This window comes from Alligator sinensis, unplaced genomic scaffold (genome assembly GCF_000455745.1).
Source record: "Alligator sinensis unplaced genomic scaffold, ASM45574v1 scaffold347_1, whole genome shotgun sequence".
In the NCBI taxonomy this organism is placed as follows: Eukaryota; Metazoa; Chordata; order Crocodylia; family Alligatoridae; genus Alligator; species Alligator sinensis.
Genome location: NW_005841922.1, coordinates 263587 through 287162, shown reverse-complemented (window position 1 = coordinate 287162; position 23576 = coordinate 263587). Strand labels below are relative to the sequence as shown.

General features: G+C 44.6%; 1 protein-coding gene across 2 annotated transcripts in view; it reads left to right on the top strand.

Moving 5' to 3' along the window:
• The first annotated feature begins 1790 nt into the window (after nucleotides 1-1790).
• FECH (ferrochelatase) overlaps nucleotides 1791-23576 on the top strand; it is a 34053-nt gene continuing 12267 nt past the window's right edge. Inside the window, exons 1-4 of one of the 2 annotated variants that reach the window (XM_006019089.3) lie at nucleotides 1791-1926; nucleotides 13068-13185; nucleotides 17601-17720; nucleotides 18119-18267. In XM_006019089.3, the coding sequence (XP_006019151.1) occupies nucleotides 1920-1926; nucleotides 13068-13185; nucleotides 17601-17720; nucleotides 18119-18267 (394 nt within the window). In that variant the 5' untranslated portion in view covers nucleotides 1791-1919. Of the gene's footprint in view, nucleotides 1927-9359; nucleotides 9396-13067; nucleotides 13186-17600; nucleotides 17721-18118; nucleotides 18268-23576 lie in introns of those variants that run through there. The other variant, XM_014517705.2, reaches the window with a different exon arrangement.

Here is a 23576-nt window from a genome sequence, read left to right as displayed (position 1 = left end):
TATGCTGACAGGCTCTGGGTTTTCATTCCCCGTTTGTTCTCTTCAAGGCTATTTCTTTTCATAAGTAAATAGCATGTGCTGGGCCGGATTTCATCAGGACAGTCTTAAGAATAGTTAATGGAAGCAATGTTGGTGCAAAGGAAACATTTAAGTACACTATTACAAAAAGTTAAGGCCAATTGCATATTAGACAAAAGCCAGATGTACAGGCCTGACTTTGTTCTGGAATTAGCACAATTTCTCCTCTAGATTAGTGAATATGACAAAGACACATGCCTGGTAACATTTCTGAACAAAAGCTGCCTCTTAGCTACAAACCCAGCCCTCCAGCTTTTTCCTTGGACAGTTTCCTTAGGTGATTTAAGGCATACAAACTGTAAAAATCCTTTTTTTTTTAATCTGGACTGTTTTATGGATTGCTATTATAATGATCACCTAAATTTACTTTAATTGAAAAAGTTCAGTTAGCCCACTGAGTGTTAACCTTTTTAGAGTCAAGGCACCCCTTGGAAAATGCTAGTTTATAGCTTATATAATGAAAGATATCAGATTTTTCCCAAATAGCTCTTAGTTTTTCCTTTTTTTTTGGTCTATAGAAAAATAGAGCAATTTTTCTGTGGCAAAGAACTCAGAAATACTGCAACAGCGCAGAAGATTTTCAACGCTGTGGATTCCTGTTTAAAATATCTGTATTTATCTGGCAAATCATGTTTGCACACGTCACAGTGCGAGACCCCACAGCATCCTTGAAAGGATCTCAAGGCACCCTATGAGACCCCATCAGCCTGTCTGAGAATCACTGGCCTCGCTATGCCAATCACAAGGGACTCACAGTTAGTTTGCAGGTCTAGATTTAAATGCAATTTAATGTTTTAAGTTGATCATTAAATCAGTAGCAAAATGAGACACCACTTGCCATTTGTAGAGATATGTACTTGGAGGGGGTGACGAGTTCAGTTCTCAGCTTTGCCATTGATTGGCAACATGACTGTGAGCAAGTCGCTTGGTTTCCCTGTGCGTGGAGTCAAGCCCTATTCATATCAGTGCAATCAAATGGAATTTGACTCATTATATTCATTAATCTTACTGCTCCTATTAGAGAATGTAAGAAAACACAACAAGAAAAACTTGCAAACCTGCTTGGAGCTCCACTTCACTAGCAAAATTCAATTTTCCAGTAAATCTTTTTTTTTAAAGCATTTAATCCACTAACCTACTAAAATTGGTTATTATGGACCTGTAATCTGATTCCTTGAATCACTTTTGCAGTCTCTGAGTGTGCTAAATAGTCAGTGATGTGTAACATGAAAGAGAGCTAATGGGCAATGCAGATTTTTCTCCTTTGCTCTTGTATTGAAACACCTCTCATATAAAATGAAACACCACTCATAGAGATAAAATAAACAGATGGCTGCTGGTTGTTTTAAGAACATCCAGAGACTGCTCTGGGGGTTTCAAGACGCATGTACAAATGATAAATGCAGGTTGCTTTTCTAGAGTAGTTATGCAATTGCTGTGGTTTTTGAATGCCTCCACGTGCATGTGTATTCATTTTGTTGACAATGGCTCTGTCCTCCCTCCCAGACCAGGCTAACATTGGTAATTAGATTTTAATGGTTGTCTGTTGAGGTAGAAAATTCTTAAATTGGGTTTAGCTGGAGCCCAAGAGAACTAGTTGTCTCTTCTTTGTCTGCAGGGACTGGCTTTTAAAGCAGTGGAAAATTACCAAATGAGAACAAAGAAGCTAAGTGTTGGAAGGGGAGTATATGACTTAAGGAAACTTTGCATAGGAGAGGAAAAGGGATGGACTTTTGTAAGGAGGGGATCTAGTTTAGCTCAGTAAAGAGAAGGCAAGCTGAGCTAGATGGATTTGGAGGCAGAAAACTGCTTCAGGAGAAGTCTGGACAGAAAGTGTTCTAATGAGTGGTGAGAGAACTTAAGCAAGGAAATGCTAATAGGCATCTGTGATTTTTGTCTATGTCTTTTATTGTGTTTGAGTGAAGAGTAGTGGTGTTTTAGATCCTGGTTAAGGTGTGTGGGGAAGAAGAGGGAGAGGGAGACTTGCTATACCAGTCATCCTAGTGAAAAGGTGAACTGTAAACTAAAAAGCTTCCACTGCCAAGAGTGAGTTCTGGGAGAGGTGGTTTCAAACGGCTGGAGCACATTGGGTTGAGGAGTGATGGTGGGGGCTGGGTGGTGCGATTTTCCAGGAGGCGGTTAGCAGATACCTGCCCTTGGGAAGAATGCACTCCCCTGAGCCCCAGGGTAACTTAAAGCACAAAACTCCCATGCACTGAAACAACACAACTGCCTGGAGACTATCCAGTGAAGGAAGCTGTATGAAAAGGTCTGGTATCCAGGTTGTAGCCTATTGGTTTAGAGGAAAAAGCAACCGGGGCTTACGGTAAAGATGATATCTTTTATTAGACCAACAAGATTTTGCAAATGTGTAGTATCTATAACTTTAAGCATTGCAGAAGATGAGCTCAAATGAAGTAATTCTAAAGCAGGTATTCAGAAATAAATGGGAGCTATAGGATTCACCAAGTCGCTCCTGTAGACTTTGGATACAGCGTAGCAAACCTCACCTCATGTGAACAATTACTAATGTTAATGGTCTTAATTGTGAGACTAAGGATTACTCTAGCATGCAAATTGATAGGAAAAAGTTTAGAATAGCAGTGAAAAGAGGAGCTTTGATTTGGGGCATAATCCTATAAGCCTTTCTTTCATCTTTGAAATTTTGACCCAAATTATTTATTTTCTTGCAAAACTTGCTGATCAAGAAAATAACGTCTTAAGATGTTGGGTATTTTGGCAAGTGAAACTGAAGAAAGCTTTACATTTTTCATTTCACAAAATCTTTTTGTCAGCCTCTTTCTGTATGTTAGGCAAGAAGATTTTAACGGCAGTATTCCTGACCAGTTCTCCTTGTATGATGGAAAGCACGCTGCTTAAGAACAGATGAAAAATAAGAATATTAAAGATAAGGAAATACAAGCAGGAAGTGATCGATGCTGAAGTGAGCCAGGCAACTTGCTGGGAAACTTGAAATACATATTTGGTTCACTCAAATGCTGTGTGAGAATGCAAGGTTGCTAGAGAAAGTAAAATGTTAGCTTTGTTCATATGCATAAAATACTAACAATTCTAATATTACATAAGCCTGTCTTTTATTCGCTCTCTGATTGGCTGACAGACAGCGGTTGGGGGGAGGAGGAGGACGGACTAGAAGCCGGCCCACTGTGGCAGCAGGGGAATGGGAGGAGTGGGCTCTGAGCCGACGGATGGAGGAGTTTGCCCGGGCCCGAGGGAGGGAGGAAGGAGGCTTGCTCTTCCTCTCCCCCAGCCGCTGTTGTGTTGGGCTGGGCCCGTTGCTCCCCCCCACCGCTGCAGTGGGCCGGCTTCTGCCCTGACTTGGGCTCAGTCCTCCCCACCATGGGACCTGAGCCCACTCTTCCCTCACCTTTCTTCCTCCCTGCCCTGTTGGCTCTGAGCCCACTCCTGTTCCCCCACTGCCACCAGTTGGCCTGGGCCTGCTACTTCCCCTGCCACCGGCTTCTCCCCATCAAGCCCAGTGGGGACGGGGGGAGCAGGCCAGGACCCCAAGCAGCAGGAGGTAAAGGGGGAGTGGGCCCGGATGGGTCGGGGGGGCATGGGGCTCTGTCTCGGGATGCTCCTGGCCCCCCCCTCATCATTCCTGACAGGCAATTGGCTAGTTTAATTGTAGCGGTGTAGTTAAAGAATTGCAATTCTCTTTAAGTGGACACAAAGGGAAGGGACTGCTGCTGCCAGCTGGCTACCCCTGTATATGAAAGTGAAGAAGCACTCCAGCAGAAGCACCCTTTATACTACTGTGACTAGATCCAGATTCACTTGGTATCCTACTGGTGTAACTATTTTTGTTTAAAAAAACGCTACTTTTTCTCCTCGGCCTCCAAGCAAAGTGGTTAATTAGTACAAGAACTGGTGTATGCTAGGCAAGGTTGAAAGAAAAGGTCTTGCTAGAGTGCGTCAAATGTTGTTGAAATAGACTTGCTTCCACCAACGCTTCAGTTTCAGTGGAACATGGGGGAAGCCCTCTTACAAAGAATGACAGTAAGGTTGAAATGTTCCATTTTTACTTTATCATAATTAAATTTATTTTTTTTGCTTTCTGAATATTTTTGGATTAGAAATCTTTCATAACCATAAAATGATTTTGACTTTTTTAAAGAAGAATATTTAATTGACTTGAAACACTTTTTGTCACTGAAAATCTAATTTAATGAGAGCTTTCACCTCTTTATTGTTTTGTTCCAATTTGAATGATGTTACATTTCAATACGTTGGGTCTTTCTTGCATTAAAAAGCAGAGCAATTGGAAACGGATTCTGCAGACTTGGTAGAGTGGGAATGCATGTAATAGAGTAAAGGGAGATAATTTTCAGTTCTTGTTCGTAAGCAGGGGACTTCAGAGAAGCTATCAATAAAGCTCATGTTCTAAAAAGTATCATGGGTACCACTAAATCTGCACATGAGACCTGAATTTGTGCTAGAAAATATTCTATGGTATGGCTATTGAGTGAAGGAAGGAAATGAAATACTAGGACAGATGCATGCTAGCTGAATGCTATAAAACAGGACACTATGGGGAGCTGGTAATGGTATTCAGAACCTTTCCTTTCTATGTCATCTACCTCAGGTTGAGATTATCAAGAGTCATTATCACCTATTGACTCCTAAGAATAATGTGAAATAAACTGAGTATCTCAGTTAAGAGCCGAGCGAATAGGTTCCACAATCACAAAAAGCCCTGTTAAAACTGATGCTAACTGGTCCCCTTGGTGGCAGTGGCAGTAGAGAGGCCAGTTCTTGAATATTCTTGAATTCAGGTCCTTTCATCTTCTGGTCCTACCAGATCAGATTTAAGGTAAGCTTGCTGCTGTACTGTAGCTATCATGAGGCTAGAGAACTGCTGCCTGCAGGTCTTGGAGAAGCCATAAATTAGTTAAACTGTGAGGTAAAACTGCTCTATTGCACAGCCCACCAACACCAGATGCATACAGCAAAATAACTCCCCATCCAAACCCCACCATTCAGTTTTCCTTAGTCTCAGCTACCTCTGTTCTGTTGCTGTCCCTAAATCTCTGTCCTTATCCTGGACACACATTAATGTTTCCTCTCTCTTTCTACTTTTTGTCACATAGTAGAAAGATATTTGGAAACATTACTGGTTATATAGTTTGAAATATGACCTGTGGAGTAGATCTAAAGCAATCCTAGAAAATTCATTCCCTGCCACCTTTGCCCCCACCCTTGCTTCCCTACCCCATTCTCTTCTCTGAATTTTTTTTAAAGCCATATATCTGTTTATTCCTTTGAAACCAAACCTATTCTCTGTTTCCCCCTTATAGCATGACAACTTGTTTGATTTACTGGGTTAGTCCTGGTCTTATTGGTTCTTTCAGCAGTGAATCTTAGTGAGGCTAGGTGGGAGTAATACCAATTGATGAGTCTGCCACTATGTGCTTTTGGTTGTCTGAATTTTAAGGTTATTTTATTTCCCTTTGTCTGGTAGTCAAGATGCATCAGTTATGCTATAATAGCGAATGTTTCTGGCCTGCTGGCCACAATAGGACTCTCTAGCGGTTGATGTGTTTACTGACCCGATCCAATCGCCACACTTACCCTGTTTAATACCCTCAAATATGAGAGTGTTTATGCCAGCTTCCCCAAATACAATACATCCTACACTAAGAAATGACAAAGTCGATTAATACACACCTCAGGCCTTCAAATGGTATATAGCCTGTGTGAAATGTGTGAATAGCCCCAGAAAATACACTGTGGGGAACACTGGATTGCTTAATGAAAGAACAGACCGAGGACTTGAGTGATTTGATGAAGTGCAAGAATTCAGAGATATTGTCATCAGTAACATCCACTGCTTGGAGCCCTGTGGTTTGAATTACTCCAACTGCTTTTGCAATAACCAGCATGTAGGATCCTTTGTCTTGAATGCTTTAATGTTGTTTAGAACTCATTTTAATTGTCACAAGCTGTTTAGTTACTGGAGTTTGCATGCTTGATACACACATACCTACTATGAACCTAAGAATGGATTAGGAATCTATGTTGCTAATACTTCATCACAAAAAATAGCCTTTTTTCACATGAATAGTCCTGTAGACTTCCAAATTACTTGTTGTGCTGTGCCCCTGGGTGGGTTGTTATTACTAGAAATCAGACCTAGATGGAATCCCTGTGTTGTCAGCCACTGCTGCCTGGGCTAAAAAGACCCAAATCTGCTGGTCAAAACTCACCAACCTCTAGATCAGTGGTTCTCAACCTTTTTTGTACCGGGACCCATTTGTAAACATCAGTGGCGAATCCTGACCTGCTGCCCCCCACCCCCTGTGGGTGTTCCAGCCTGCTAGGGAAAAACCAGTTTCCTGTTTTTTTTCCATTTTTAAAGCTTGTTTGTGACCCTTGCATATATTCTTCTGACCTACTTTTGGGTCACAGCCCATGGGTTGAGAAATGCTGCTCTAGATGAAGTGCAGACAGAGTGCTACCTGAGTGAATGTGGGTACTCTTACTCATGATTTTTTAACATTAGCAAAATAGAAGTGTAAGTACGAAGGATACAACATAGTCTTTAGCCTGCTTCAAATATTGTAAATATTGAGCCAGATACATTTCTGCTGTGGCTCCACTGGCTTCAATAGTTCACTGTATTCACCTTTCCATTAACTATTACAAATTAGTAAAATATTGCTTTTTGGTAATAATTTATGACAGTGCAGACAAGTCAGAGAAAGAAAGTTACTATGTTGGGCAGCGTTAGTGAAAACACCGTAGGCCTCAGATGTGGTCGTGATAGAAACACCATGATGACAAATGCAGACTGTGGACCTTGCGTAGCTTAAATTATGAATAATATGTGCTCAGGCTTGGATAGATAAGTGCTGAACTTCATAAATGATAAGCACTAGCATTGGAAAGCTAAATAAGTTTAATGGTCAAAGCCACCTGTATCAATCCAGGCCAAGTGTAGTTAACTGTGTTTTTTAGAAAGTACTGGATAGTAATGAAAGGTAACAACTGTAATAACTTGATCAAAAGAATTGAATAATGTGTAGCTAGTTAGATTCCTCTTAAATGGCAGTGTGGTTTTTGGTGACTGAATATGTTAAGGTGGAAATATAATGATTTGTTGCTAGCCTTGGCCATTTGCCAGAGCCCTATGCTAAAACTACAGACATGTGGCTAAAGTAAGAAATGTGAAACGGTCTGTTTCTGAATGACTGCAGAATCAGTCTTGGCAGGCATAAGAACTAGCCTGGTCAGCAAAGGAAAGAAAGAAATTAATTTCCTCTGGTTTAGCTGGACGTGTTAAGCAGTGCAAAAGGCCTGAAAGACTACCAAAATGAAGGCCTTTTAGATTGCGATACAGATTGATTTGGATTATCTAATTTTACCTTGAACATGTTGCTAGTAGTGATAGATGTAACTGAATGTACTGAATATCATTTTGCTGTAATAGATGCATTTATGTTAAGTTTCTTAGATAAGTTGTATGAAGAACAAAGCCGCCTTGTTAGTGAAGACCCATAAACCAAGTGAAACAAAACAGGATGGCAGCAGGCAACATTTCATGATGGTGAGGGAAAGGGATACATTTAAACTAATTTTCACAAGAATATAAATCCTAGGTAGTTGATACCTTCCAAATCCATGAGAGAACTGGCTCAGTCCACTTCTAAAAGTTTCACTGACACAAATGTGAATAAAGCGTTCTCCAATTAATTTATTAGAACAAGCAATTCATAAACATATGGTACAGGCTAAAGGGGAAACTGGAGAAGCCTGCAAATTCAAGATGACCTGCTGCTAGTCTGGGTGCTACTTCCCAGGTCTTCCTCAGGTGACATAAGTGAGACTATTTTGCTGTTGTGGGTAGCTCGATGGGCATCAGAATAAGTGTTTGTTCTTATGCTTTTGGGGTGTGACAATAAAAGGTCAGGTTGTAGATTTGCCTTGACTCTTCTAACTGGGTGGTGATCATTCAGGGAATCATAGTTATGTAGACAGTGGAGTCCTGGTGGTGTGATTTAGACTCTATAAAGCTTGTCCAGTGTAGGGGTTGGCGTGGCTTTTGTGGTGGTGGTCATCGTTGGAGCTGGAACTTGGAGGTTGAAGGGCTTGCTGAGACTTGCTCTGTCTTGTACTCTCTTTCTCTTTGCTTGGTGTGTTTAACTGAGTGTGCGAGTGTGATTAGTGTACAACTGATCTAGTGTTTGAGTTGTGTTTGGTTGTCTGGAACCCAAAGAGAGTGGTGATTTGTTGAGTGAGTGAGAACAGGGTGCATTGGGACAGTGCTTGGGAAGCAACAATGGAGGGTCCAAATCACCTGGGCACTTGCCAGCCACTCACCTGCTTCATTGAGTTGTGTTGATCAGGTAAAGTATCACCTACCCTTTGCTGAGGTGCTTAGTACCCACCTGCATGTGAAGGAACAGCAGAGAAATCCTCAGGGGTGTGAGCCCTCTAGGCAGGGGTTTTCAACCTTTTTCAATCAGGCAGCTGGATGCAGAGCAGTGTACCCCTGGACAGAGCGGCGGTGGGGGGTGGCATGCAGCCAGATGCAGAGCAGCAGCAGCTGCGCGTGCAAGCTTCCCCTGCCCCCCACATCTAGCGGGGTGGGTGGCGCCCGCACGGCAGCGTGGGATGCTGTGTAGCTGCGCTCTGTGCCTGTGCACCTGCACATACCCCCTAGGGCCTTCTCGAGTCTCCCACCTAGGGTGATAGACTCATATTGGGTTTTTTAACTATATATTGTCTGTACTGTGTTTATAATACTGTAAGGTTTTGTTCTTGTTGTCATAATATACACTTCGTTATAACTTTACATTCAACTTTTCTTTGGTAATTTGCACCTCTGGTCAGGGCTGGACAGCAGGCCAGTTTCCAGAGGGATTTACCTCCTTGGTTGTCCTCTTATCTATAAGGGTAGTTAGTACCCGTGAGGCTGAAGTTGGCTGCCTATTCCCAGTTGCTCGTTCCTTGCTTGAAGGAAGCTTGGGGCGGCCCAAGAAGTATTTTACCCCATCACCCCACCTTAATCTGACCTTCCTTTAGGGCTCTGTACTGGATGCGGAATAATTATTTGACGTATTCATTAGTAAATGTGCATCCCTAAGGATAGGCTCTCCGCGTGGCACGTGCCGTCCCTGCGCAGCCAGGCTGTGACGGGGCTGCGTGCGTTCCGGGGCGCGATGCATTGTGACGTCCGGCAGTGGAGCGCGCTGGCGGTGACGTCCGGCGGGGGGAGGAGCGGAGGAGGACGGGGCGTGGCCTCGGCCGGCCCCGCCCCTTCCCTTCCCTGCGCGCCGCCAGCCGGATGCGGCGCGGTGAGTGCGCGGGGCCGGGCTCGGGCTCGGGCGGCGGCAGGAGAGGTCGGGGCCGCGTTACACAAGCGCCGCGTTTGCGTAACTGGAGCCGTCGGGGCCCTCTCAGCCCTGGGAGGTGTTGGGGTGGGGGGCGCGTGAGCCCCCTCAGCCCTGGGAGGCGTTTTGGCGGGGACGCTTGAGCTTTTGCAGCCCTAGGAGGCATTTTGGCGGGGGTGCTTGAGCCCTTTGCAGCCCTGGGAAGCAATTTGGGGTGCGTTTGAGCACGTGCAGGAAAACCTGTTGTTTGCCCAGGGTGGCAGGCTGGTAACTGCCCGCTGTCATTGAGCCCGTGAGACCAAGAAGGCCCTTCCGAAGGTAGTGGCCTACGATTTGCATTGGACAAGGGTGTCATCTATGTTAGGAAGGGCAGGGGTGAGGGCTCCTTGTCCTTCAGGAGCCCGGATACATGGTCAGACAAGGTTCCTTGGGTGAATTTGATATCTTTTATTAGACCAACCCAAACAGTTGGAGAATAGTTATTAAGCAAGCTTTCGGGTTCAAAAACCCTTGGTCAGGCTAAGGAAGAGCACACACCGACTGCTGGCACTTCCTGAGCCTGACGAAGGGTTTTTGAACCCGAAAGCTTGCTTAATAACTATTCTCCAACTGTTTGGGTTGGTCTAATAAAAGATATCAAATTCACCCAAGGAACCTTGTCTGCCTATATCCTTAGACCAACACGGCTACAACCTACACCCCTGCAACATGGAGGATACATGGTCTGCATTTAGGAGTAGTCGCTCCCTGCCCTTCCCCTCTCTGGGGCTCTTCTGACCTCCTCTTCCGCCCCCTTAAGTGGTGCGGGGTAGCAAGCACCACTGTGCTATGGAGGGACCAAAACGAGTAGGATAGAAAAGCTGGGGTTCTGGGATAAAAGCCAAGGACAAAAATGGTAGTGTCTTGAATATCATTCCCATTTACAGGGGTTTAGGTTGTAGCCGTGTTGGTCTGAGGATATAGGCAGACAAGATTCCTTGGGTGAATTTGATATCTTTTATTAGACCAACCCAAATGGCTGGAGAATAGTTATTGAGCAAGCTTTTGGGTTCAAAAACCCTTCATCAGGCTAAGGAAGCTGCAGCAGTTGGATCTTCCAGGAAGAGCACACACCAACTGCTGCAGCTTCCTTAGCCTTAGCCTGAAAGCTTGCTCAATAACTATTCTCCAACCATTTGGGTTGGTCTAATAAAAGATATCAAATTCACCCAAGGAACCTTGTCTGCCTAGTCCCATTTACAGTCACATGACATTGTTAGTAGTAATAATTCATTCCAGTTGGTTTTTTGTATTTAACTTGCACAATAACAGGTAAGTTGTTTTCTGTGATTAGCATAAGTATCTAACCTATTGAAAATTAAAGTCTCTCTCTCTTTACTGTTATAACACATTATGCTCAAAACACTTGTTCTAAAATACTTGACAGTATTTGACCAGTCAGCTGATCAAGTTTTTTTTTTTTTAATGGTTTAGCCACCCAACGTGACATTTCAGTCAAAAATAGGTTTTAAAAACCCAGGCATTCAAATAACAATTATTTAAAACATACTGCAGTTAATAAAATAGCAGTTCACAATGTGCATGTCCAATAAATCATTTTGAAGTATGTTTCAGAGTCTGTGACTCTGCATGATAACACCTTACTAACTTAAAAAAACTCAGAAAAACAGATCCTCCCTGCACAACTTCCTTGGCTACTCTCCTCCTCGGGGAAATCATAGATCTACAGATGTAGGGTCTCGTGCTTGAGTTGCTGTACCAGTATTTTTTGTTACTGTATGCTATCTTATGTGTTATTGTTCAGAGAGACTTTTAAATGCAACCAGTCTAAGTGCCTTTGGGCAAATAGGAATTTGGTTTAAAAATGATTAATCTTACTAGGAGTCAATGAAAAATGCAAGGTGTTCTCAGCTCAGACTAAACGGTGAAAAGAGATGGGATGTACTCTGATCATCCAGCTTGGGCTCTCTTAGTATGGCATACTAACATACTTATAATGTAGGTGAATTAATATTGCAGTTAAAACCTTCATTTTTGCATTTGGTGTTTATTGTGGTAACTCTCTCCTGTATCAAGACTTCAATAAATTTAGTAACCTTAAAAGTTTAGAAGGAAGAAAAAAAATCAGAGAACAGAAATGCTTAAGTTGGCACAAATACCATAGACTGCTCCTTTCTAAACCACTATGAATATATTGTGCTATAAATACTTAAACCAGTAATAATCCATGTACACATGCATGGTCCCAGAAGGTGTCCTCTACCTCGATTAGCTATTGATTTCAGCGGATCTTGAGGATGCTTCTTACGTCTATCAGAACTTTGCTAACGGTTTGTCTATGCTGCAGAGGAGGGTAGGGGAGTGTAGAAGTAGCCAAGCTAGCTTCTCAGCACAGTAAATTAGCCTATGTAGATATCTGTGCTACAGGGGCAGAACTGCTTCTGGTACCTGACCTAGCTGGTTTACACTTATTTAGGTATTGCTGCAGGATAGCCAAAATGATTTGTCAGTGTGAATTCTCAGAAATCCCGTGGTGGTTGGGAAATATGGCCCAAAAAAGATGAATGGGGAACCTGAGACTGGGAGGATGTGAATTGTCCAAGGTGTCAGATCATTCATTGTTGTCAGTTGCTTAGAAATATTTTGCTCTTAGAAGTTAGATTTAATAACTAGAAACCCTAGAACTGTCAGTAAGGTGATACCCTCAGCCTTTGGCGGGAAAGCAAATAAACGTTCTGTTTGAAATGCACTGTTATCAACACTCAACAGTCTTTCTTATCCCCCTCTGCTTTTGGGTTTTTTGCCATTTTCTGGCAGAAACTAGAGTCCAGGGAGCAATGGGGAAAGAGCTAGTGCAAATATTAAGACAAGATGGCTGCTGCCTCCAAAAAACTAGAGATCCCTGGTTGAATTGGCCCTGAATCAATTCTGTGAAATTGCTGGGGCTGTATACTGCAGCCCTGAGTCAGGCTAAAGAACAAGTGGGCAGCATCAGAGCAAATGGGTTTAAAGCCCAGAAACTTGAGGTTTGATTCTTAGATAACCCACACCAGATTTAAGCCTAAGGTTTTGTGAATAGACGCTTGTGAAAGGTGGTAGCATGACAGCTGAGCTGACTGCAGTTGTCTGTCTGTAGAGTATTTATAGAGTATATCAAATTTCCTCACTTAGTCCTGCCATTGTGCTTCCAATCTGCTGGTATGTATACGCTGAGCAATACAGCATGCGCTAGACATGCCCAAACACTGAAGTGCAGTGCTTCGCTTTCCTTGGCTCTGTTGCAGTATCTTCAACTATTCAGAAATCATGAGCTTGACTTAAAGATGGGACTGTATTATATATATATAATATATATAAAAAAATTAGTTCCTAGCTTTGAGCCTTTAGGGTGTTTTTGGGTTATGTCTTCAAGCTTTTCTCTGCATCTTTGGGGGATAGCAACCTTAATATAAAACAAACCAACAAAACTTCTGACTTTTCTAAACCTGCTTCATTCCCAGAGCTAGGGCTTGAACAAAAACATCAACTATTGTTTGACCACCAATACATTCAAGTAGGTATTAGGGGAATCTATTGCATCCTGTAAAAATCCTTTGCCTGTTTATGAACTAACAATACATTTTAATCTCTTTCCAGTTGTGAAAAGCAGAAGTCAGGTCACAGTCCAAATACAGTGGAGAGGTCAGGGATCCGCAGCCGCAACAGCAGCCTCAGAAACAAAAAGCACAAAGCTTCAAAGTCAGCCAGAAAAGAGGTAAGAATTTAGGCTTGAGCCTCTTCCGTGCTGGTAGTAACTGAAGTGTGAGACACCTGCTCTCTGTCTTCCTCAGTGATGATGTTAACACTTTTATAGAAATTAGGGTTGGAAGGGACCTCATAAGATCATTGCGTCTAGCCCCCTGCCCAAAGGGCAGGAAGTCAGCTAGGACCAAAGGGGCCCAGCAAGATAAACATCCAAATATTTCTTGAAAGTGTCCAGAGTAGGCGCTTGCATCACATCTGGGGGAGTCTTTTCCAGGCCTTGGGGGGCTCGGACAGTAAAGAAGTTTTTCCTTGTGTCCAGCCTAAAACGGTCTTGCAGGAGTTTGTGACCGTTGGACCTTGTCATCCCTTGGGGTGCTCTGGTGAACAGGTTTTCCCCCAGATTCTGATGCACACCCCTTATGTACTTATAGGCTGTCACCAAGTCACCTCTGACCCTGCTGTTCTCCAGGATACACTTTATAAAGCTCAAACTTAGTAGGGGGGATCTGTTGTTTTACAATAACAGTGAAGTCTCATTGTATTCTTGTGTGTGTTCTCCTCTTTCCCCCTTCTTTCCCTTCCCTTCCCGTTCTCTCTTAGCTTTGTGAACATTTTAGGACAAGTACTGGTCTTTTTCTCTTTGTTCTTTCTGGACGATGTGAAGCATAGTGCGGTTGTGGTGCATGACTAGGGGTGCAGGGACTATAATAATATAAATAATAAAGTGTTGGGTGTGCCTCTTGCTTAAGTATTTACTCTGTAAAATGTCCTGGGATTTGTTATGGGAAAGAGGAGGGAAATATAGAATGGTTAATTTTTTACGTATCTAGTGAATGTACATATGTGTGTCTAAACTTTCTAGACTGCTCTGAAAGAACCAACTAGCAATTTTCAGTGGAAGCCTTATGATTTGTATTTTTAGAAAATAATGTGTAATGAATGGAGTGACAACAGTTATTTTCTAGTGTGAGACACCAATTCACTTATTTTCAGCTTTATAAAAGGTGCCTCCTATCCATGGATTTCGGGACACTGAAAATGCTGATTCTCACAACATGGTGAAGGGTGTTTGCACATGCAGAAAGTTAAAAGAGAAGTGAGTTGCCTCAACTTTGAGAGGGTCCATGTCAGAGCTGGGATGGAAACTTGATAGTTCCTGCATACTAGACTCCTAAAGCCATATCAAGTGTCCATGTCCTATGCAACTTTGACTACTTCACTTATGGAAAACGAAGTGTTTGTGCTTTCCATTTCTCACCTCTTAATCACCATGATGAGCTTGAGTCTGTCCTGCACCTGGACCCTACTCCAGTAGCAGTCAGGCAGTAGCAGAGTGGAGCTTTGACTATTTTTCTTGCCTGGCAGTCCCACACCAGGCATGTTTCCTGTGCCAGGGGTGGGAGGAAGCAGGTGCTGAGCATACTGCTAATGGACTTGTTCTAGCAGTGAGTTTCCCTCTCATAGGAGAACTTTTGGCAGACTATCTGACTCAATTTTTGGCCACTCTATGCCCTCTGAGTGTTGTAATATACTGGAGCAGAGTAAAGAATCCAATACAGGCAGTCCTCAGACTTACGACACAGTTGGTTCCTGAAAACCGCGTCTTAAGTCAAAACATAACTCGGAACCAATTTTCTCATAAGAATCAGTGTTATAAATTGGGCATTGGTTCCTGAACCAAGGCTGGATACCCTATTTTCACCAAAAATACCCCAGAATTTTGTACTCGATCAATTATAGATAAGTAATATAACTACATTAATATATTTATATTGTAAATAGCAATCATTGATTTGGAAGGACTTCTTTGAGGTGACTTTGCTGGACTTTTTGAAGGGTTCTTGGCTGGAGTCTTCTCGGGAGTCTTGGCTGCAGGTTTTTCTGGAGTCTTGTCTGCTTTCTTAAAGAAAGTGTCCAAGGAAGTTTGGACAGATGTTCTCCAGGGAGATGAGTGACGCAGTAAACTTGTTCGCTGGCATAGCATTGCATTGGATCGAGCGTTGTAAGTCGAAACTGGCGTTGTAAAGTTGAAACAGGGTATCAATTTATAAACATTTTAAGTGTGAAACGTAACTCAAAACGTTGCAAGTCGAGGACTGCCTGTATTTCCAAATGAAATGAATTTATGCCTCTGTTTGTGGACTGGCTCTCCCTTTCAGCACTTCTGGGGAGAGAGAGTGGGCCTGTGGTCAAGATGCTGAGAAACCCAGTTTCAGTTCTGTGCCCTGCCACTGACCTTCAGTATGACCTTGAGCATATTATCTCCATCTGTTGGACCTATGAAAGAAATGGGCTCATTGTGGGCTCCACCAAGTTACCAGTTAGCTGCAATTCCACCAGTGCTATTGATGCTGACATTTTGTATGACAACCACAGAATGAATGAATGTTCAGTTATACTTTATAAAATAATTACAGAGAGAGGAGACCTATTCAAATTACCTTGCGTAGATCTATGGCTTATGGGCCAGATCTGGCCCATGAAGCGCATATATAATTTTTTTTTTTTTTTTTAATTTAGTCCACAAAGCTGGGCCGTTGATTGCTATTTGGTGGCAGTGGCTAACTTGCAAACAGCTGCCTGCCTTTGGACTCAGCTGTATTAATTCAGCCAACTGTTTCCAAAAGGTGGCTGATCTCCAGAGATCCCTAGGGGTGTGTGGGGCCTGGGGCATATCAGCCTGTGCAGGGCCTGGAGTGGGGGGTGGAGGGGGGTGCCGAGCATAGGTGGAGGAAGAAGAAGAAAATTGGGGGAGCTGAACATGTGCGTGCCCCCCACATGGAAAAGTCTGCAGGGGGAGAGGAAAGGGCCATGGTGGGGGAAGCGACATTGCCTGGCTCCATGTCACAGCAGCCCCGGCTGCCTCCAGCCCCAGCTGCGCACCACCCGGGGGGGCCCAGAGCCGGGGGCAGTAGCGAGGCCAGCCTCAACTGCACTGCTGGGCCAGAGGGCTCTTTGCCTTTGTGCCTCCCTGCTGCTGCTGCTTTGAAAGTGGCGGGCACAGTCATGCATCCAGCTGCTGGGCAGTGAGGCACATGGTGCCATGCTGTGCCGCTTTCGAAGGAGTGGCGGTGAGGCTTGGAGCAGAGCGCAGCTTGCAGATGCTGCCTTCCCTTGCACTGCGCCTCTGGAGTGGCTGCCAGGTTCTGATTGTCCCATGACCTGGCCCAGCTGGGACCTGATTCCTCATGACTGGGGTCCTGGCCAGGCCGGTTGTGGGACAGTCGGAGCTTGGCGGCTTGTCCAGGAATGTGGCGCATGGGAGCCAGGAGAGGGCTGGAACTCCCCTCCCCTTGGTTTCCCGTGGTGTGTGCAGCAGTGGGAGCCACCCGGTTCAGACTTTCCCACAACCTGGCCCAGCTAGGGCCCCAGTCACAGTGAATGGGGCCTCGACCGGTCCAAGTCATGGGACAATCCCCATTGTGCAACAGGGAGGGGGCAGGCACAGGGGTTAATAATTTGCCCTTCCCCTACGCCACTCTCCCCAGCACTGTGGGGGTCTCGATCTGCCCCCACCCCCCCAAGCCCAGGGTGATAAAGAAGATAAAAAGAAATTTACTTGTCTGCATGCAGCTGAGCCAGCTGCAGTGCTGGCTGCGAGTGCAGGGTAGCTGAGTGTGCTCTTCCCTCCCCTCCACTGCAGCAGCCCATGCATGGTCTAAGGCTATACCTGCTGCGACCTGCTGTTTGGAGGGGATTGAGCCCCATTAGCCCCCCAGCTGGAGCCGGCAGCAGCGGCATGTGGTGGCCACGGCAGAGCCTGTATGGCACTGTCCATGGGGTCCCCCAAAGCATGGGGCCCAGGGCGGTTGCCCTGATTCACCCCCCCCTCCCCCACCCAGGGACAGCCCTGCTGATCACTGATCTAAGCCATTCCTCGAGCAGCGAAGGATTTTTGTGTACACTGTAGTATATTTTCTGATGAACCAAAGTCACAGCAGTTATTCGGCTAAAATGAGTTGCTGGCATTCAGGAAAGGTATGTCCCTTGAACCTGTTATTCGCTTAATTGCAGTGTTTAATAATTAAAGGATGAACGGTTTAGTTAAGCTCTTGGTTGTAAGCTGTATGATACTGAAGGATGCCTACAGGGGTGAAGTCCCCAGCTGCTAATGTTTTGTATATTTACATAAACAGATGGAAGGAATTTCCTAGTTTGGTGCCTAGTATCAGGTATCTTAAAGTCACAGGCATATAGGTTTAATCTTAAGGAGTAGAAGCTTATACCTTGAGTAGACCCACTGATTTCAAAGGGCCGGCATAAAGCATTACTAAATATAATAACATAAGAATTTGGCATTCTGGAATTAGCATTTAAAGTGATCTTCATTTTGCACAGAAAGACCAGGAATTAGGCTGATTATATTGTTGCAAGCTACACTGTGACCTAAAAGCTTGACTTTTTTCCCTCCCTTACTGTTTATAGGAACCCTAAAACTGGAGTTCTGATGTTAAACATGGGAGGGCCAGAAACACTGGAGGATGTCCACGACTTCCTCCTTAGGCTTTTTCTAGATAAAGACCTAATGACGCTTCCTGTACAAAAGTAAGTAACACTGGGCACTTTGCTGCTGGGTTTTACATTGAGTGTTCATGTTTTAGTACCATTGTGAGCTGCATACAGAACTGTGCTATTCTTCTGCATGTCAGGAATTTCTGAGGACAAGAACTGTTCTGAATGTCTCATGAATTCTTGGCACTCCTAAATCATATTGCAGGTCTCTGAGAAGTAGGGAGTCTTAGGTCTGGTCCTTCATCTAGAATCACAGTCCTTTGTAACTTTCTTAATTGCCATCTACCAAATCCATGAAAGTGAATTCGATCATAAGAATAATGCTGAACAAGCCACGATCATGATGAATTAACAGCTTACTTGGTGGTGGGAATGATTGCTTGCTGAGGGCAAAGAGGAGATAATGGGGATTATGTTTTTGGATGTTTCAGTAAGATGGCACCATTCATTGCCAAACGTCGCACACCAAAAATCCAAGAACAATATAGCAAGATTGGAGGCGGATCACCAATTAAGAAATGGACTGCAGTACAAGGAGAAGGCATGGTGAAACTGCTGGATGGAATGTCTCCTCACACTGGTACTTGTACACTTTAGTACACTTGTTTAGGAGGCTTTTGTCTATTGAAAGTACATGTATATGTGAATCAGTTTTCACTTTCGCACCTCTTATTGTTTGAGTGCCAACAGTATGATCAGTCCTGTGTAAAATGCTTATGAAAATGATACTCTTGTTGTAGAGTGTTTACTTTTGAAGAGGTAAGCATGTATAGTGCATGGTACTTGTGTTGTGGGAAGTATACTCTGCTGTTACTTGCTAACTTGGGTACTAGTAGCAATCTAACCATGATGCCATTGAGCTAAGCTAATAATCTCAGCATTTACCCAGTTTCCTGAACAGGTGCTGTAGCATATGCTGAGCTTTGCATTGCTGTGGTAAAACTGCTACCAGTATTTGAACTAGCTGGGTTAGAACATACTAGAGATACCATACCAGGTAAGACTATCAGTCCATCTAACCCATCATCCTGTGTTTTACAGTGGTGCAGAGCAGGTGCTAAGGAGAAGTGTGTCAGTACAGGGTCCATCCAGACTGACCTGTCCCCTGCCCCTCTTCCCTTACAGTTTCTAAGGTCTAGAGGTGTAGGAAGTCCACGTTTAGAGGTTGCATCCCTACCATGACTATTATAGTCACAACTAAAGGGTTTTTTGAGCAAACTTTTATCTTGGGAAAACAGGAAAGAGAAGAGTGTCTTTTAATGGAGAAAGTTTGTCTAATAAAGCTGGGGTGAGAGGCAAGAAGATTGATATAATTGCCAGCACAGAGAAGTCAGTGTGGATCTGGGATGCAGGCTGGTGCTCTTGTGAATGGCTTTATAATCTCCACTGTAACTTAAGATGTATGTATTTTTCCTGGAAGAAAAGTGGTTCCATCCCTGTGGTCACTGCCCTGGACACCAATGTCACCGTTTCAATTACAGGAAGGTTTTGTCCCCTGTCACTGAGTGAAAGGCTCTCCTTTAAAGCAGGGGCTTCATCTTCTGTTCCTTGACATTACCAAGAATATGATTGGGCACCGTGATGTGCGTCATAGTGACAATAGTTTCTGTGTCATAAAATTCGTACACACAGTGCTGCCTCAGAATGAGCTTAACTGTAGAGCAGAGCAGACCCTACTGCTGTCAGTTAGCCCTCCTCACTGCCACACTGTTAACATTGCCAGTAGCTACAACTCACAAGACTTTGTGTTATTCCTGTCCTGTTGCTCTTGAAGCCAATGTACAGTGCTTTACTTCTCAGTGCAGATGCAGCTCAACTGGAGTGTTATTAAATAACTATCTAAATATGCAACCTGGATGTGGAGGCTTGGGTATTTTTGGTATGCTTTAGCTGTGCCCCAGGGGTTTTGGGGGTTGGGTAGCTTTCAGTAAGATGGTCATGCTTCAGGGGCTTTTGGGGAGGTCTCTTTGGATGCCCTTGGTCTTGTTTTTTAATGGATATTTAAAGAGTACAACCAGGCTAATAGTGTGTGTACAGTCCGAGTCTGTTAAACTGAATTTTTAACAGTTCATGAAGGATAAAAGGTTTAGCACAAACTGGGTCTGATCTCTATACTATTGCCGGAAGAAAGATTGCCTTTTTGTGGTTGAACTCTGCAATGCAATAAGATGACTACTGTCAGTTCCACCCAAGGGCATGAGGGTTCCTCCCTTGGGACTAAGAACAGTAGATAAGCCTTAACAGTCTGGCTTGCCCTGCATGCGGCAACAAAAAGGAGATATAGTCTTTTGTAAGCACTCTATCAGTTGAGGTAGAGTCTGAAAAGAGAGCAAGCTTGCTAATCTTTGTAAAAGTCTGTCTCCCCTCCCAAGTTTGCTGGGTCTGTGTGACCCTGTCCACTCCAGCTAGTGGAAATCCATATAAAAGAAATGTGACACTTTTGTTAATTTAAGGACTGATCCACACATGACACTGGCCATAAGAAAGAACAAGAAATTCCATTTACTGGGTCAGATCATAGATCCATCTAGCCCAGCATCCTGTGGGATAGCAGTTTGTGGAGGCTGAACCAGAGGGTGAACAGGGCATGTTCAGAATCATCCACCCCCCTGCTTTTCTCCCATTGTAGCTTCCAGTTAAATTGCTTTGGAAACGGGTAAAAATAAACACCCCTAAATGCTAACATTAAAGCTAACCTGACTCAAATGATTTTTAAGCCAGTCTGAAAATCCTGCTGATGCAGGAGTTTGCACCAGCATAAGTGAAATTTGTTTCAGAACTCATGGCAGAGGTGGTATCTTTTATTAGACCAACTAGATATTTGCAAAAAAAAATTTAATTTGCAGGCTTTTTTTTTTTTGCATATTTGCCCTCTTCAGGCATAGGGAAATGCAAAGATTGTAACATTTTTCCTAGATGGAAATGAAAATTCATATTTCATGGGAGAGCTGAAGGTTCATAGGTTTCATAAACATTAGGGCTGGAAGGGAACTTGGAAGATCATCAGATGTTGTAAGATCACTTGGTTGGAATAGTTCTGGTTATGATGTTATAGTTCTAATCTTCTGGTTATGATGTTTCATATTTCACAGGAGTGTGGGAAGATGGAATGCTTTGCTGGGTAAGGAATTTCTCTTGTGTTGAGGTGCCTCTGAGCTCTGTGAACATGCAAATTTAGCTCGAACAAAAGGCAGGAGCAAGGTGTCAGCTTTCAGGTTTCCAGGTGGTAGATGTTGCTTCTTTCTTGTAAAATTAGGAAGTTTTCACTTAAAAAATGGCTAAAATCGATATCTTCCATGTTTTAGGGGTACAGGTTGTAGCCGTATTGGTCTACAGGCAAAAGGAATCAGAACTTGTGGCAGAGGTGATATCTTTTAAATAACTATATATTTGCTAAAAAATGTCTTCATTTGCAAGTGAGTATGCCCGAAAACTTGTCTGTAGACCAATATAGCTACCACCTGTGTCACTGAAATTTAGTTTTAAATTTGTTTTAGTGCAAATCTGTGTGTATCCTGGGCTTTAGGCCTCTGCATACATTTCTCATGTTGGACGTTGTGGGGGCGAGAAGCCCCCACAGGCGCCGAGGACGCTGGGGACAAACCCCGGCATTCCCTGAGTGGGGGGGGAGAGAGCACCCTGCAACCTGGGAAACTTACTGTCTGGATGGGCGGGGGCGGAGCAGGAGCCACGCTAGCCGGTGTTTCACCGGTTCTTCAAGCGGCTGCTTCCTGGGCGGGGCGGTAGCCAGCTGATTGCAGCAGCTGACACTGTCGCTGTGGGGAATTTTAAAAACCCTGCCGGAAGCTGGCAAGGGAGGGGGAGGAAGCCATCTGGGAGCACGCCGGCCAGGTGGAGGCTCCGGGCGCTGGCTGTGGCAGCACAGAAGATGCTACCCCGCTGCAAAGGATGGGGAGCAGTGTCTGGCATCAGGTGTGGGGTGGGCAATCCCCAGCCCCTCAGCATTAAAGGTTACTAGAGGCGTCCCTCTTGGTGGAGGACGCCAGACACCTGTGGCTCAGACCCTTGAGACCAGGGACTGAGGCTCCAGGTGTATCAACATCCCGGTAATCCCGGATTACTGAAGCCAATGCCTGACCCCATAATTAAGGGAGCCAATGTAGATCATCGGGGCAACGAGCGAAATACCCGAGCGGTTGGCGAGTGGACGGGGTGTAGGGGAGGCAGAGCCCCAAGGAACACCGCAGCACACTTGTGAGTACCCTGTCTTCAGGTCTACAAGGGAAGAGAACACCACTGAACCCCTTCCTTCTCTTCATATACCAACAAGTCGTGACAGGTGAGTTGGGAGACCCTGACCTAGGGGGCGGTGTTGTACTCACAGCACCTACTCAAGGTGTTATAGACATTGTTAGCACCTGTTGGGAATCTGAAAATGTGAAACCCTGGATTTTTGGGTAAGGGTGGTGAAAGTGTGGTACATAGGTGCTCTATGAACTTAATTCCATAGTTGAAATATGCACATGCAGCACCACCAGAAACCACATTCTTCTGCTTTCCCTCCCACCCAAAATGTTCAGGGTCGGAATCCATGACAGACTTCTGTAGCCCTCCACTCAGGTGGGTACAGCTTCAAGGGCTTGGCAGATCAGCCCCTATACCCATTGCGTAGGGGAGACTAGGTACAGCAAGAAATGTGTGGTAACAGCTGTTTGGAAGGTTGGGCCTCAATTCTTTGTCCTCTCTGCTGAGACTGCTACTTTGGTTGCAGCCATAAGCAGTGATCACTTTTTGGGCTGCTCTGTTTTGGAATAAGCTTGAATGCTCACCTTCATTCTAACTGCACTAGTATCTGTATCACAGTTAACTGTTCTGCTGCAGATACCCAAGGGGAGGAAAATAGTGATGTGAGGAGAAGGGACCTTGGCCAGATAACCTGTTGACTGACTCTGCTAAAGATTAATACCAAGATAGCACTTTCTCCCCTTAGCTATTATGGTACATGTTCCAAATGCTGAGATGTTAATTGAAACTGGAAAAGTAAGAGGCCCAGGAAGGAGTTTTGCTTCTATACAGCTCAGTAACTTCCTAGGACTAAATGTCGTGGTCCTTTTTTGCTGTTTCCTTGGCCTTGAAATTTGCTGCTGTATAGTCGCAGTTCTGTGTGATAATCAGGGTTCTGGGTTTTCTGTTTGCCATGGAAAAATGCAGTTTTTCCCTTTTTAAAGGAGAAAATAATTGACTTTCTATTTCAGAGGCGAGAAACCTGCGAAACTGTGGGCTTCCCCTTGCAGGCTGGCTGAGTTCCAGCCTGCAACAGGCAGCGGGGGGGGGGGGGGGAGGCCATGTGCATGTGCAGGCACACATGCACCTACATGGCAGCCAGGCAGTGTGGTGGAAAGCAGTTCCTACAGCTTCCTGCAGGTACGTCTATGAAACTGGAAGGAAGGCATGTGCCTTCCCACAGGAGGTGGGACCCAGCATAGGAGGGAGTGCTGCACCGCCATAGCCGCTGAGCAGAGGTGCCCCTGCTCTCCCAGTAGCAGTGGGGACAGAACTCCATGTCACCTCCACTTACTGATGGCCATGGTGGTGCAGCAGCTCTCCCTCCCGCGCTGGGTCCTGCTTGCTGGGCTGCAGAGTGCCTGGAGCTGGGCTGGCCAGGCTACAGCCCCGTGTCTTATACCCACACCCCCTACCTTCCTTGCACACTGGGAGGCTGGGGGTGGAACGGGTTGGGAGTGAAGGGCACTGTCAGGGCCAAGGAGCTGTTGCACGTGCATATTCCAACTATGGGATTAAGTTCATAGAGCACCTACGTACCACAATTTCACTACTTGCACCCATAAATCCATGGTTTCACAGTTTAAAGATTCCCAACAGCTGCTAACAATGTTCAGCATGAAAAATTTATGCAGAGGCCTAAAG